Genomic DNA, 12,453 nt, shown 5'->3' with positions numbered 1-12,453 from the left:
CATGTTGATCCCTGTTAAGCGCTGATTGCAGTACAGGTTCCGGGTCAGGCTCCTTCGTCATGCACGTCCTAATTTCCTGCGCCGCTTTTTAAAAACCTGGGAGGACTATGCCATTGCCTTCGCCCAAGAGGCGGAACTCCGCGAGAACGGCCAAGTCCTCGACGTTCAAGCATACACCGAACTACGCAGGGAGAACAGCGGTGTCCGTCCGTGCTTCCACCTAATTGAATACGCAGCGGGCTCCGACATACCAGACGAAGTTTTCGCCAATCCCACGTTCGAGGATCTCTTTCTATGTGCACTGGACATGATTAGCTGGTCGAACGTATGTTTTGCTTCACTCCTCCTGTTCGCGTCGATCTGGCTTAGCTGCGAACGCTTAGGATCTGTATTCGTATAACGTCGAACAGTCGAAAGGACAAGACGGCAACAACATCATTAGAGTGCTCATGGAAGAAAGGAATCTCAGCTTGCAAGAGGCATGCGATTATGTCGGAGTATACTTTCAAGACCTCATGGATCGCTTCCAAAGTAGCCGACAAAAGCTACCGTCGTGGGGAGTAAAGACGGACAAGGCCGTCTCGGATTTCCTCGATGGCTTGGAGAACTGGGTTGCGACCAACTTGGAGTGGAGTTTCCTCACGCAGAGGTACTTTGGCCCAAGCGTGGCAGAAGTGAGGCAGACGCGGCTCGTCACACTTCAGCCAAAGGTACACGGAAATTCACGCTGAAGCCCGTCCATATGCATATATCTAAGCCTCGCGGAAAAGTAAACTGGCTGTAACACCTGTACATGATGTTGTCGCAGTAAACCTCCTGCTTTCATACTTTCTCGCCTTTAATTCCATTTCTGAGTCACTGCGGGCTGGAACCGTACCCCCTGTATCGCAATATAGCCTCGTCTAATGATGTTCCTTTTATAGTCAAGGGATTGTACTCGTACCTCTCCCACAGATTCGCACACGCCGGATTCACTGACCTTTGTGGACATCCTACCAGAACGTCATAAGCTGAGCTATCTTCATAGAAGGCCGAGATAAGGTCACAATCTCTCGTGATGATGCCACTAGGCTCTTCTCTGCGGAATCTGAGTTGAACCATTAATACCACCGCACTATAGCCTCGGATCTGATGCCCAGACAGGTATATAAGGATAGGTCAGCGGGCGACCAGCTTGGGCAGGGCTTCCCCTCTCCTTATAGACGCTCAACGACATGCGGGCCCTCCTGGCAGTCGTTCTTCTGCCCCTCTTCGTCGTTGCTCAGAGCGCCTCACCCAGTTATACAGCTAGTGTAACTTGGTCGACCTTCGCGGTAGGAGGGGGTATTGCAGCAATCCCGATCACGTTAGACCTGCGCAACATTTGTATAGGAATCTGAGGATACTCACATCATGCGTTGACCCTAGAACGGCAGTGCCAGTTGCCCCAGCGACGCGCACGGAGTGTTGGGCTTATGAAACGCTTCAGGACAGCGTTGCTTCTGTTTCGTTGGAGTAAGTGCGCGTTTGGCTGAGATGTCGCGCGAGACAGAGATTCATTATCCTTCGCATCATCACGCGTACCAGTCCCGGCGATGCTGTGCCCTCAAACGCTATATGTTGGCAAGTGTATAGCACTGGCGGAGGCATAATGAGGGTACCCCTGTGGGTCGTCGTCTCCCAAGCTGAACGTCAGTACATGCTTACCCATAGGGCAGGACTCCTGCACTGGTTTCCCTTGCGACTGTGATCCCAGTGGCAAGCTCTTCAGCGATGTCCAGCAGTAATGCCAGCAGTAGGGACAGACTCAGGATTATCCTGGGGGCAGTACTTGGTTCTGTCGCGGGAGTCGTATTGATCACGATGGTACGAGCTCAGGTTCATACTGTCGTAATTCAAGCTAAATGCCTGCCTTATGACAGTTCACGATCTACTTGATTCGCAGGAAGAGTTGTCGGGCCGCGGAAGAGAAGCGCGCTTGGGTTCAGAGACCGGGTGGCTGGGTTCCGGATGTGTACGCTCAGTCTACCCACAAATTGATAGGAGACTCACTCACTATGCCATTCTTTAGCGAACACTCCCAGATGTCGGGACCTGTATCGATCAATTTAGTGAAGCCCGAGGAGTAGTATGGACGCCGTTGTCATGCCCAGAGGATTGTATACAATGAACGCGGAGGCAATTGACGATATCTTCGTAGATTGGTGCTGTAGGTTAGGTCTTCATGACTTCAGAGACGTGTATTAGTAGAACAACGCCTGTAACGACCTGGTTAAATAACGTTATGCATATAAGACACGGATACAGAATGTAGTGTCTATGGATAAAACTTGAGCTCGGAGTACGCACGCGACTCGGTGGAGTCTTCATGTCAGCATGTTATTGGCGTCGCCCGCATCCCCACCGGGCTCACTGGCAAGACCAGGGTAACGAGGTTCGAATGTTTTCCGTTGAGTCGTGCTAATTGTGCTTGAGGATAGGTATTGGCGGGCTCCTCCACGTGCGCTGGTAGAACGACATCTGAAATGACCAGATTGAATAATGATATGCATAAAAGATACAGATACAATGGATTATCCGAATATACAGTGACCAATGTCCCAACGGACTGCTGCAAACGCCTAGTTACCTTGGCGTTCCCGATGTCTGCTGTAGTACGTCGTCAGCGATCCAGAAAAATGCGACGCGGGGACCCATGAAAACATACCGCAGCCTCAGAAAAGAATGTCATCGGATCGATGTCAAACGAAAACCCCCCGTCCCCCAGTAAAGACTCGACGCTCCCACCCGAGCCGCGCCTGGCGAGCTCAGCCGCATTCGGCGCTCCGGGCATGATGTCCAAGTACGACCGGCACATCTCGTACGACGCGCCCAGGCTAAACAGCGGGTCTTGCAGCTCCTGCGGCGTACCACCGTTACTGCTAGAACCTGTCACGCCCTGAGTCACGCCGGGTTGCGTCTGCGATAAGGAGGCCGTGAGGCTGCCGGGCTCAAACGTACTCTGCATGACCGAAGCGATGTTCGGGCTGTCCGCGAAGACGTCCCGCGAATCCATATCGTCTTGCCGCGAGTCCGGCGAGCCGGTCGATGAACGCGGGCTCCGGCCCGCGGAGGCGACGAGCATGAACTTTGTGCGTCCGACGAAGGTCGCGAGGTGGTCGTCGTCGTCGAGGTTGGCGAGGTCCTCGCCGGCGCTGGGTAGTCGGGAGAGCTTCAGGTATGCTTTCTCGCGCAGTTCGCGCAGGATGGGCTGGGGCGCCGTCAGCGCACCGAGTGATGTGATGAATGCTCTGTACTCACCAGCGATATCTGCACGCGATGGTTTTGCGCAGCACCTTTCTCGAACAACTCGATCGCAGCATTCAGCCTATCAAACGCGCCCCGCGCAATAGTCGGATTGGGCGACTTTGTAGCGATGAATGCCACCACGATCTACACATCCACGTCAGCGTATCCTTCTCACATAGATTTTAAACCTAGCATACCGCGGCCGAAAACGCGTGGAGCCACACGAAGAAGAAGCGCTGGCAGAGTATCGGCGCGCGCTGCAGGAAGTGCGTGAGCGACTTGAGCACGAGCAGCGCGGTGCGGTACGTCGTCATCACGGACACGCCGTACGGGCTGTGCACGGGGTCCGCGGGGTAGTCGAGGAACGCCTTTGCGAAAAACGGGCGGTGGATGTACATGCGCACTGCACATTCACCGCCATCATCTGTCAGCGACCACCCTGGCACCCACGTGTGAAGTTGCGACGCTCACCGTAGTACTGGATGTGGTTCGCAAAGAGACTGCGCATACACGCCGCGGGCTCGTAATAGTCGAGCTCGCCCGGCTCGGACTCGGCCTTGAGCGCGGCGGGCATGGTCACGGACCCGAGCTTGCGGTCCAGGTCGAGGATCGCGCGGTAGCTCGGTGCCTGCCCGGAGATTGTGAGCTTGACGGCCTGCCACCAGATGTCGCGGTTGAAGGTGTACCGCCAGGTGTTGTCTGAGCAAATGATATGAAGGTTGGGTTAGAGTTGCAAGGTAGAGAGGGGACTGACATTCTTCGGCGAGGTCGACGACTTGGTCGCGCTCTGGCGTGGGGATTTTGCAGTTGGCAAAGTCCCAGTGGGTTGACGGGGGTCGGCCTGTGCTTAGACTCTGCGAAACGCATGAAGGGGTTGTCAGATATGAAGTAAACTGAACTTACCATGGGTAGTTCTTGCGATACGAGCTCCCAGAATAACATCCTGCGCCGGTGTATCGTCGTCTCGTCTAGCTGCCAATAGGAACTGTCAAGGTCTGGAAAAATCGACGAACATCAGATGGAAACGCTCTGACAGAACAGCGGGCGGTACTAACGGAGACCAATCTAGTCAATCAGGATATCAGCTAATGAGCAGCCGAGCCACGACGGTACCTCGTCACTCACCGCTTGCGACAGCTTCACCGCGACATGTATCAGCGGCCACGCACACCCGAGCCCATATCTCTTCTCGCACAGCACATTGTACACGCTCATATACGCAAACGCCTGGACAGTCTCGATCGTCGGCGTCTCCACAATATTCCTCATCGACAGCATGCTCGCGCCCGCGCGGTAGTACCCCTCGGCCTCGGCGTTGTACGGCGGGAGCGAGAGGTCCGCGAGCGCGCCGTGCGCGAGCACGAAGAAGAGCACGGCGAGCTTCAGCGGGTTGTACGTGCGCGCGGAGAGGGAGGCGTAGACGGGCGCGAGGAGCTCGTGCACGAGCTCGTCGCGCTGGATCGGCCCGAAGAACCAGGAGGAGTGCTCGAGGTACGACTCGCAGAGCGCGGAGGCGCGGTGCTCGGAGGGCAGCTGCGCCTCGAGCGCCGCGAGTGTCTCGTCGTCGTACAGCGCGGGCTCGGCGGCGCCGCGCGCTGGGGAGCGCCCGCGCCGCTGCGAGGAGGGGGAGGCGCCGTCTGCGCTGTCGTCCTCTGAGCGCAGGCCCTGTGGTGACAGTGGTTAACCACTCCCGCCGGCCCGATGCATCAAAGGGAAAGCGTACCTGGAAGAGAATCTGCGTGCGGTGCAGAGGTTAATCCGGGTGCGATCAATCTCGGTGATGGGAGGACGCTACGCACCTCGGGCCCCGCGGATCGTCCGAAGAACTTGGCGCGCCCGTCGTCGCCGATGGTGAGCGTCCCGAAGGCGTCGTTGACGCTGTCCAGGGACTCTTCGGGGGGCGGGAGCCCGGGGTAGGGCGAGTCGGTGCCCTCGAGGAGGCGGTCGGTGACTTTGATGGAGAGCAGCTGTTCGCTGAGGAGGGGGTGGTTTTCGGAGGAGGTCTTGGAGTGCATCGCGCGTATGGCGTCCTCGAGGTCCTGTATCCGGTGGCATAGCTGCTCGATCTTCTGCTGGAGCGCCTCCTTGTCTGCGTAGATGGACCTGGATTGATGGCGTCAGCACTGGCGGTGGAAACGTGCGCGGGTGCGGACAGACCTGAAGACGCGCCGCGTCGGGAGCGTCCCTGGGGCGCCGCATTCGTGTCAGGCGAAGCGAGGCGGGGCCGCAATCACTCACCGTTCGGGCAGATGTCGGCGCATCCTCTTCGTATGCACGGGCCGCATGGCCGCTGCTTGTCGCAGCGGGACTTCATCCTGGGACGGCGTGGGTCGGTCTCGGCGAGCCTCGGGCATTGCTTGGGACTCACCGACGGCACTCTTCGCATGATACTCGCGCTGGCCCGTAGCCCGCGCGCTGCGCGTCCTTCTTGCTCGTGCCCTGCATCCGATATTCGGATATTCCGCGATATGATTAATATTCGTGGGGGTCAGTGCGGCGCACAAGACACAGTGCAAGGTTCATATGTAAGGCGCGAGACCTTGCAGGAATACGTCAAATCTTCTCCATCACTTGGTCCATCAGCGTCGCTGTGGACCGTGACCACGGCCATCGCAATTCTTTTCAGACCTCGTCCCGTCTTTCCCACGGGTCTTCGTTGATGACCCCGGCTTCCTGTGGCGGTGCTGGGTTAATTGAGCGACATTCCCACGCTTATGGGCCATTGTGAACGTCATACCATTGTGATGCTTCGGGCGCGAGTGTCCTTTGTCGCGCGCTATTGTACAATTTATGGGCTCGCTATTGTTGTCGACAATGCTGCTCGATTTATTCGCCGCGACGCGCAGCTGGCCTGCATATATCCCTTGCTCTCGACGACATCCTGCGACGCGCCGCCGCCAACGCCCTAGATGACCGCCAGACCCCAGTCCTACGACTTTCGCGCGTCCTGGAAGCCGACGTCCAAGTTCCGCGAACACCTGTCTGTCGAAATCCCGCTTGACAACGTCCCCGTCGAGAAATCGCGTTTCTCGCCCGAGTCCCCGCCACCAAGCTTTCGGACCGCGTCCGCGAGCACCGTGACCATGAATAACTCTTCGCGCAGGGCCGCAGACGTCGAAGCCGGTCAGACACAGACACCCACGTCCGCGCGCTTCCGCGAGCGCATGACGAACCGGTTCACCAACCTCTTCTTCGACCTGCGCATGCTGGGCAGGGAGCCCGAAATGGTGCCCATAGAACCGCCCCACCTCCGCGAATGGCCCCCGCTCAAGGTCGAGGACAAGCAGCCGCCGCGGTGCCCCTGCCACGAGCGGCACGCGCGGGCCAAGAAGCGCAGACAGATCTGGCTGGTCGCGCTGATCGCCCTCCTCCTGTTCCTCTTCTCCGACGTCCTGTTCCTCAACGTCCGCGTAGTCAGGCTGTCGGCCGCATCAAGCGGGCCCGTATCGTCACCCGTTGCATCAGCGACTTCCCCGTCTGCCACCGGCCTCTCCGTGGACGCACAGCAGTGCCTCTCGCAGTACACGCTCAACGCGCCTGCCAATCCATCGGCGTACCCGTGTTCCTCCTGCTTGCCGATCCTCCAGGCCGTGCCCGCGAATGTCTCGAGCACAGACCCCGGCGACGCGCAGCAGATCCTCAACGCGGTCCAGTTCTGCGGGCTCAAGGGCATCTTTGACTCTTCGGGTGCTACCGCGCAGACCGGTCTGCACAATCAAGGGTGGCTGAACGACACCCGTTTCTGCGCGTGGAACGGGGTGACGTGCGACGGCACGGGGAGGGTGTCCTCCTTGTGAGTACATCATATCCATAGAATCAGACAAAGAAAAGAACTAACGACGAGCCGTCATTGCAGACAGCTGACGTTCCCCGCCGTCCCGACACTCCTGCCCGAGGAGCTGGGTAGCCTTACCGGGCTGCAAAGTCTCTCGGTCATTGGCAATAGCGCCGTGCCGTGTAAGTATTTTTACCGTCACACCAAGCTAATTTCGTGCTCATCGCAACCTGATTTGTTCTTTACTCAGCTGGGTCTCTTCCAAACTCGTTCACCAACCTCACTTCTCTCACCACACTGCATCTGGAGAGCACGGCCCTCGCGGCTCTCCCCGACAGCCTTTTCTCGACGCTGAAGAAGGTGACGGCGCTCACCCTGATCAAGAACGCCCAGATGGGCAGCAACCTGCCGTCGTCCCTGGCGCAGCTATCTCTCCAGAGCCTGTGAGTCCGCTTTCTGCAGTGTATCATATTTTCATTCGTATTCACTGTTATTCCCTTTTAGCGTCGTGAACACCCAACCACTCGCCGACCCACTATCGGCGATCACCGGGAGCAAGTCCCTCCAAGCGTCCCTGCAGCTCCTGTAAGCAGCCCCACCACACACACCCCATCATCCCTGACCCCCCTTCTTCCCATCATAGCGACCTGTCCTCGACGAACCTGACAGCATCCGTCCCGCCCGCCATATCCTCCCTCCAGGCGCTGACCGAGCTGCATTTGGACTCGAACAACGTGCAGCCGCCGCTCCCGCCTGCGTTCCCGTCCTCGCTGCAGGTCCTGAGTCTCCAGAACAACTCGGGGCTGAGCGGGACGCTGAGCGGGTGCGCGACCGCGCTGAAGAGCTGCGATGTCGCGAGCACCGCGGTACAGATCGGCACGGGGTGCTCGGTCTGCTCTGGCAGCAGCTGAGCGCGCCTCGTGGGCGTCTTTCTGGTGTTCTCCATCATGACTTAACGCTTTCGGTCGTTCGTTCGCCTTCGCGCTGATGATATGTATTGCTCGAATTCTCTTTCCCTTGCTTTGCCTGGGACGTCGTCGTTCATTCTCTCGTATGGACATCTCCTGGATCTTGATGTAGCCATAGTGTCTCTGGATTCTAGATACCTCTCGTTGTATGTCTATCTGCACTGCTGTTTGTATTACCCGTTCCAACCTCTTGTATCGTACCACATCTAACGACCACCGGGATATTGTATGATGATGTCAATAGGATATGAACAGGTTCGAAGCCTGATTTCGTCTCTCCGTGCTCATCGGGGAGTGGCAGCCAACCGGGATCGTCGCTGAGTATACTTGCAAAGTGTAGTTCGGGCCCAGAGACTCGGAGGTGATCTCGTTGCCCAAGTCGTAATAAATCTCTGCCGCACTGCTTGCCATCAGGGCAGATAGCATACTTGGACTGATACAGAGCTCGGGTGAGCTGCTCCGAGCTTCTGAAATAGACCGGGACTGCCACAGTCTAAGGGTCACGGAGTGCTTCGCGTTGTGGCAATTTGAAGCGGCTTCGCGGTTTGGTTTGAACTCTGGACTGTGCACGACCTTGGCAAGGGCGTAAAGGCCAGCTCGCTTCCACTGATACATGAACGGCTCCGGCGTTCAAAGAATCACAGGAAGCGCGACGAGCCGGGCTCGTCGGACGCCCTCCCATGCTCGTGGCAAGGCGAGAACCAGAAGCGTTCAGGCAGGCGCTCTGCGAAGGCGATAATCCTCCCCATTCCACTTCATCATCATGATCGTGGGCCGCGGGGCTTCTGGGGGGATCAGGCTTCCTGTGCTGCGAGCGGTGTGCTTACTTACAATTCAGTTTGGCGTGTTTCACTGGGGTGATGCTGGGTTGGCATGGGTCTTTCAGCGATGAGCGGGCGGGGTGCTCGTGATGAACGGTCGCAAGGCTGAGCGGATGTGTAGCAGGGCTTCTGCAGTCCACTCCAGTTTAAGTCGACGGCATCGGGTGCGGCATATTAATGGTGGGAGCGAGCATGTTGATACACACCTGCTGATAGCTTACTGGCAAGGCAAGAACCAGAGCCGTTCAGGCGGTTGGTTGACCGCGCGAAGGCAAAATCCTTCCTATTCCGATTCATCATGATCTTGGGTCATAAAGCGAACTTCTGGAGAGATCCAGCTTGCTGTGCTCGATGAGTTGTGCGTACTTACATTTCAGTTTATCATGTTTCACTGGTGTAACGAGTGTCGTGGTCCGTCGATGGGCGGCGGGGAGCTCATGATGAACATTCACAGAAGCTCCTCGCCTCCGTTCGTCGCGTGGGTGAGCTGATGTATAGCAGGTCTCTTGCAGTCCTCTCCAGTCTAAGTCGACGGCGTCGGGAGCGGCACCGTGATGGTGGGAGTGCGGATAAGCCACACGCCTGAAGACGGTGTACTGAAGCGGAAGGATATCGGCGAAGAAGACGCGAGTATCAAAGGAAGGCTTGCACAAGGACCGCGACGAAGGGGAGGCATTTGTGTCCCCTAGTGGATAGATACGCTGATAATTGCATAAGGCCACATCGACCAAGAGACCCAGACATTTTGGCCCCATATTAGCCATAACGGATAAATGGGCGGGTGAACACTACAGAGTCAACCCAGCTCCGCTGACCGCGGCCAAAGCGGATTCTCGTCAAGGAAGCGCAATAGCCTGCCTCGACTTGGGAAATAAGCTCCTCTCATCCAGGGTCGCCACGAAGTGATTGAGCTTAACCTAGACTTTGTAGCGGGCTCATGGGGTCAGATACTGCAGCTATCAGCAGAGGAACCCAGCATGAATAGAGTAGGATGAACCTGTACGATACAATCAGCTCTCGCCATGCCCAGCTTTCCGATGACGTCTTCGCTTCTTCTTCGCAGACGCGCCCTCCTGAACACCGTCACCCTCCCCATCCCCACTTTCATCCGGTTCCTTGCGTTTCCGCACCTCGGCCTGCTCAGGTACAGGTGTCTCCCCATCCTCACCTCCTTCCTCCCCATCCTCGCCCACATCGCCAGAGGCAGCTTTCAACTTCATCCGCTCCTTCTTCCCCTTCCTCTTCTTCTTCCGCTGCTCGCCCTCCGCACCCGGATTACTTGCAAACCCAAACCCACTCGCCTGCTGGCGCTCCGCCACGGCGGTCTTCAGCTCCCGCAGCTTTTCGTTCCGCTGGTTATCCCACCGCACGCCCTTGCGGTACGGCGCGAGCTTTTTGATACCCATGAACTGGTTCAGCTCCGCGTCCGTCGCGGTGAGGATCTCGACGGGGCTCAGGCCGAAGTTCTGGGGCGCGACTTTGGTGTATTTGAACCGCGTGGGCATGCCGCCCACCTGAACGGGGAAGGGGGAAGTGAGCAAGAAAGGGGAGAGGGAGGGCAAAGGGTAGTTACCATGTCGTTGAAGTCCATCTCGTATAAAGAATCCATGTACTCCTCCAGCTTCTTCTTGCGCATCTCCTCCGTCCCGTCCCACTCTTCACCGTCTCCGTCTGCGTACTCCGCCCGCTCGGCGTCCATAGCGTCGACATCCACCCCGTCCACCACCTCTCCCTCCCGCTCCTTATCCTTCTTCTTCTTCTTCTTCTTTTTGCTCTTCTTCGACGACTCGGCTTCATGTTCTTGTTCGTCTTCATCTGATAAATCGGGGGCGATGTCCCGAACGTCGATGTCGTCGTCCCACGTTGGCTTCTCCGCGTCGACGTCCCCGTCAGGCGCGTCGTCGCCGTATATCTGCGCCATCTGCCGCTCGTGCGCCTCCGGATCCCACTCCCCATCTAGATCCAGCTGCTGCAAGGCTGAATAGCAAATCCCCAAAATTTAAGATCTACGCATATGCGCATAGGATGAGAGTGCGACGCACCCTTGGTCTCGTCCACGCTCTTCCCGCCCTCCCGCCCGATCCGCTCGAGCTTCGCGCGCAGCTCCTTCATCTTCAGAGCCTTGAGCCGCTTTACCTCCTCCTTCTTCTGCAGCAGCTCTTGCTCTTTCCGCTCCTTCTTGCGCTCCCGCGCGGACTTGCGCGTGCTGTCTTCGCGCCGGACGAGGCCAGGTAGCTGGCGCGGGTAGGACTTGATCGTCGCTGCGTCACTGGGGTGGGGTTAACGTCAGGTGGGGAGAGGAGGGGAGGGAGATAGGGGAAATGAGGGGATGCACGTACGGCTCTTCGAAGCGGAAGTTGTAGGAGGACTCGAATTGCTCGGCGACCTCTTCGAACTCTGCGTCCTCGGTATCGTCGACTTCGGCTTCGGTTTCGCTCGAGCTCTCTTCTTTTTTCACCTTCGCTTTCCCTTTCCCTTTGTCCGTGACCTCCTTGTACGTGGGCAGCCGCTTCGCGGTGCGGTCGATCCACCCGCGGTTCAGGATGTAGCTAGATGCAGCAATATAAACATACCCAGCAGACGTGGCAATAAATGACCAGACGCACTTCATGAGAAACTCCTGGTCTTCGTTCTCCTTACTCTTCTTCCCCTTCTTACTCATCTTCTTCTCTTGCTCTTTCTCGTTCCTCACCTCCTCCTCCGCGGGCTCAATCATTACCAGCTCCCGGATATCCCCCACCTCTCTCTGCAGAAACTCCCGATACTCCTCCTCCTCCCGCTCCAGCTCGTCCTGCGTCTTCTCGCGCGGGACAAGGATGTCGGAATCGTCGTCGTCTTTGATGGCGTGGTGGAACGCGGAGACCGTCTCGTCGCGCAGGGCTTTTTGCTCTTCGACGTGCGTTACCTCGGGCGAAGGGGAGCGTGAGGGAGAGCGGGAGGGGTTCAGCACGGCGTCGAGGGCTTGCTGGCGGATGGTCAAGGGCTAGGAATGGGCAGGGGAACTTGTTTAAGTCTCAGTCAAGCCAAGCGGGGAAAAGTGACGGGTAATGCGCACTTTGGACTTGTCCTTCGATTTCTTAGAGCGGGAGGAAAGACTTTTGTCTTGCGTCTTTTGTCGCTCCTCTAAAGGTCATGAAACACAACTACAATGAAAAGGACAGAGGACTGAGCGCACCATCGAATACAGGTTTGCTGGGGTCGTATATGCTTGGATCCTTATTCTTGATCCTTGCAAGTGTCTTCAGTATGGCGGCGTCCACCGCGGGTGTGAGCTCCTCGCCATCCTCGTCCTCAGACTCTAGCTCTTCAGAGTCCTCTTCTTCCTCGTCTCCTTCCTCGTAGTCGGAGCCATATTTGTCTTTCACTGAACAAGGGCCGGCGGATATCAAACTTATGTTCTGCACATTACGGTTGTACGAAAAGATACGCACGTTTCTGCAGCTCTTCCCGCTCCTTACGGTACTCAAATGCTTTTGCATAGTGCTCGTTGATGGTAAGCTGGTGTATATCTTCGTTGTCCGAATCTGACAACATAGCGGTGATGAGGGCGTCCCAAATATTCCGAATTTCGACTTGGAGTCGATCGAGTATCGTCCGCTTCACCTGACTTTCACGTGTCTGC

The 12,453-nt window shown here is 57.2% G+C and overlaps 5 protein-coding genes across 5 annotated transcripts in view; 3 read left to right on the top strand and 2 right to left on the bottom strand.

Annotated features, from left to right (window-relative positions):
* The window catches only part of GLOTRDRAFT_116237 (terpenoid synthase), a gene marked incomplete at both ends in the record, with an annotated part of 5,484 nt that extends 4,753 nt beyond the window's left edge, over positions 1-731 (top strand). Inside the window, one exon of the mRNA XM_007868247.1 lies at positions 384-731. Coding sequence (XP_007866438.1) covers positions 384-731 — 348 coding nt within the window. The remainder of the gene's footprint in view (positions 1-383) is intronic.
* A 458-nt stretch (positions 732-1,189) lies between these two features.
* On the top strand, positions 1,190-2,288 carry GLOTRDRAFT_116236 (uncharacterized protein). The gene is made up of 6 exons (XM_007868246.1): positions 1,190-1,345; positions 1,408-1,494; positions 1,567-1,644; positions 1,698-1,845; positions 1,902-1,993; positions 2,051-2,288. Exons 1-6 carry the CDS (start codon positions 1,215-1,217, stop codon positions 2,106-2,108), a joined length of 594 nt encoding a protein of 197 aa, XP_007866437.1. The 5' UTR covers positions 1,190-1,214; the 3' UTR covers positions 2,109-2,288.
* A 202-nt stretch (positions 2,289-2,490) lies between these two features.
* On the bottom strand, positions 2,491-5,712 carry GLOTRDRAFT_138885 (uncharacterized protein; the record flags this gene model as incomplete). Its single annotated transcript, XM_007868245.1, has 14 exons — positions 2,491-2,628; positions 2,687-3,229; positions 3,280-3,411; positions 3,465-3,670; positions 3,739-3,966; positions 4,022-4,121; positions 4,171-4,262; positions 4,323-4,332; positions 4,393-4,932; positions 4,991-5,002; positions 5,067-5,370; positions 5,425-5,452; positions 5,506-5,582; positions 5,636-5,712. The coding sequence occupies 14 exons, from the start codon at positions 5,710-5,712 to the stop codon at positions 2,605-2,607; spliced, it is 2,373 nt and encodes a 790-aa protein (XP_007866436.1). The 3' UTR covers positions 2,491-2,604.
* Positions 5,713-6,176: 464 nt separating this feature from the next.
* On the top strand, positions 6,177-8,255 carry GLOTRDRAFT_121487 (L domain-like protein; the record flags this gene model as incomplete). The annotated part of the gene is made up of 5 exons (XM_007868244.1): positions 6,177-7,060; positions 7,124-7,224; positions 7,293-7,485; positions 7,547-7,627; positions 7,686-8,255. The coding sequence occupies 5 exons, from the start codon at positions 6,177-6,179 to the stop codon at positions 7,951-7,953; spliced, it is 1,527 nt and encodes a 508-aa protein (XP_007866435.1). The 3' UTR covers positions 7,954-8,255.
* Positions 8,256-9,763: 1,508 nt separating this feature from the next.
* GLOTRDRAFT_116235 (Krr1-domain-containing protein) lies at positions 9,764-12,365 on the bottom strand (the record flags this gene model as incomplete). Its single annotated transcript, XM_007868243.1, has 8 exons — positions 9,764-10,345; positions 10,405-10,808; positions 10,874-11,100; positions 11,171-11,380; positions 11,438-11,814; positions 11,887-11,954; positions 12,007-12,195; positions 12,263-12,365. The coding sequence occupies 8 exons, from the start codon at positions 12,363-12,365 to the stop codon at positions 9,842-9,844; spliced, it is 2,082 nt and encodes a 693-aa protein (XP_007866434.1). The 3' UTR covers positions 9,764-9,841.
* Positions 12,366-12,453: the final 88 nt, after the last annotated feature.

The sequence above is a fragment of the Gloeophyllum trabeum genome, assembly GCF_000344685.1.
Source record: "Gloeophyllum trabeum ATCC 11539 unplaced genomic scaffold GLOTRscaffold_00007, whole genome shotgun sequence".
Taxonomy (NCBI): Eukaryota; Fungi; Basidiomycota; class Agaricomycetes; order Gloeophyllales; family Gloeophyllaceae; genus Gloeophyllum; species Gloeophyllum trabeum.
This window is presented reverse-complemented; position numbering and strand designations above follow the sequence as displayed.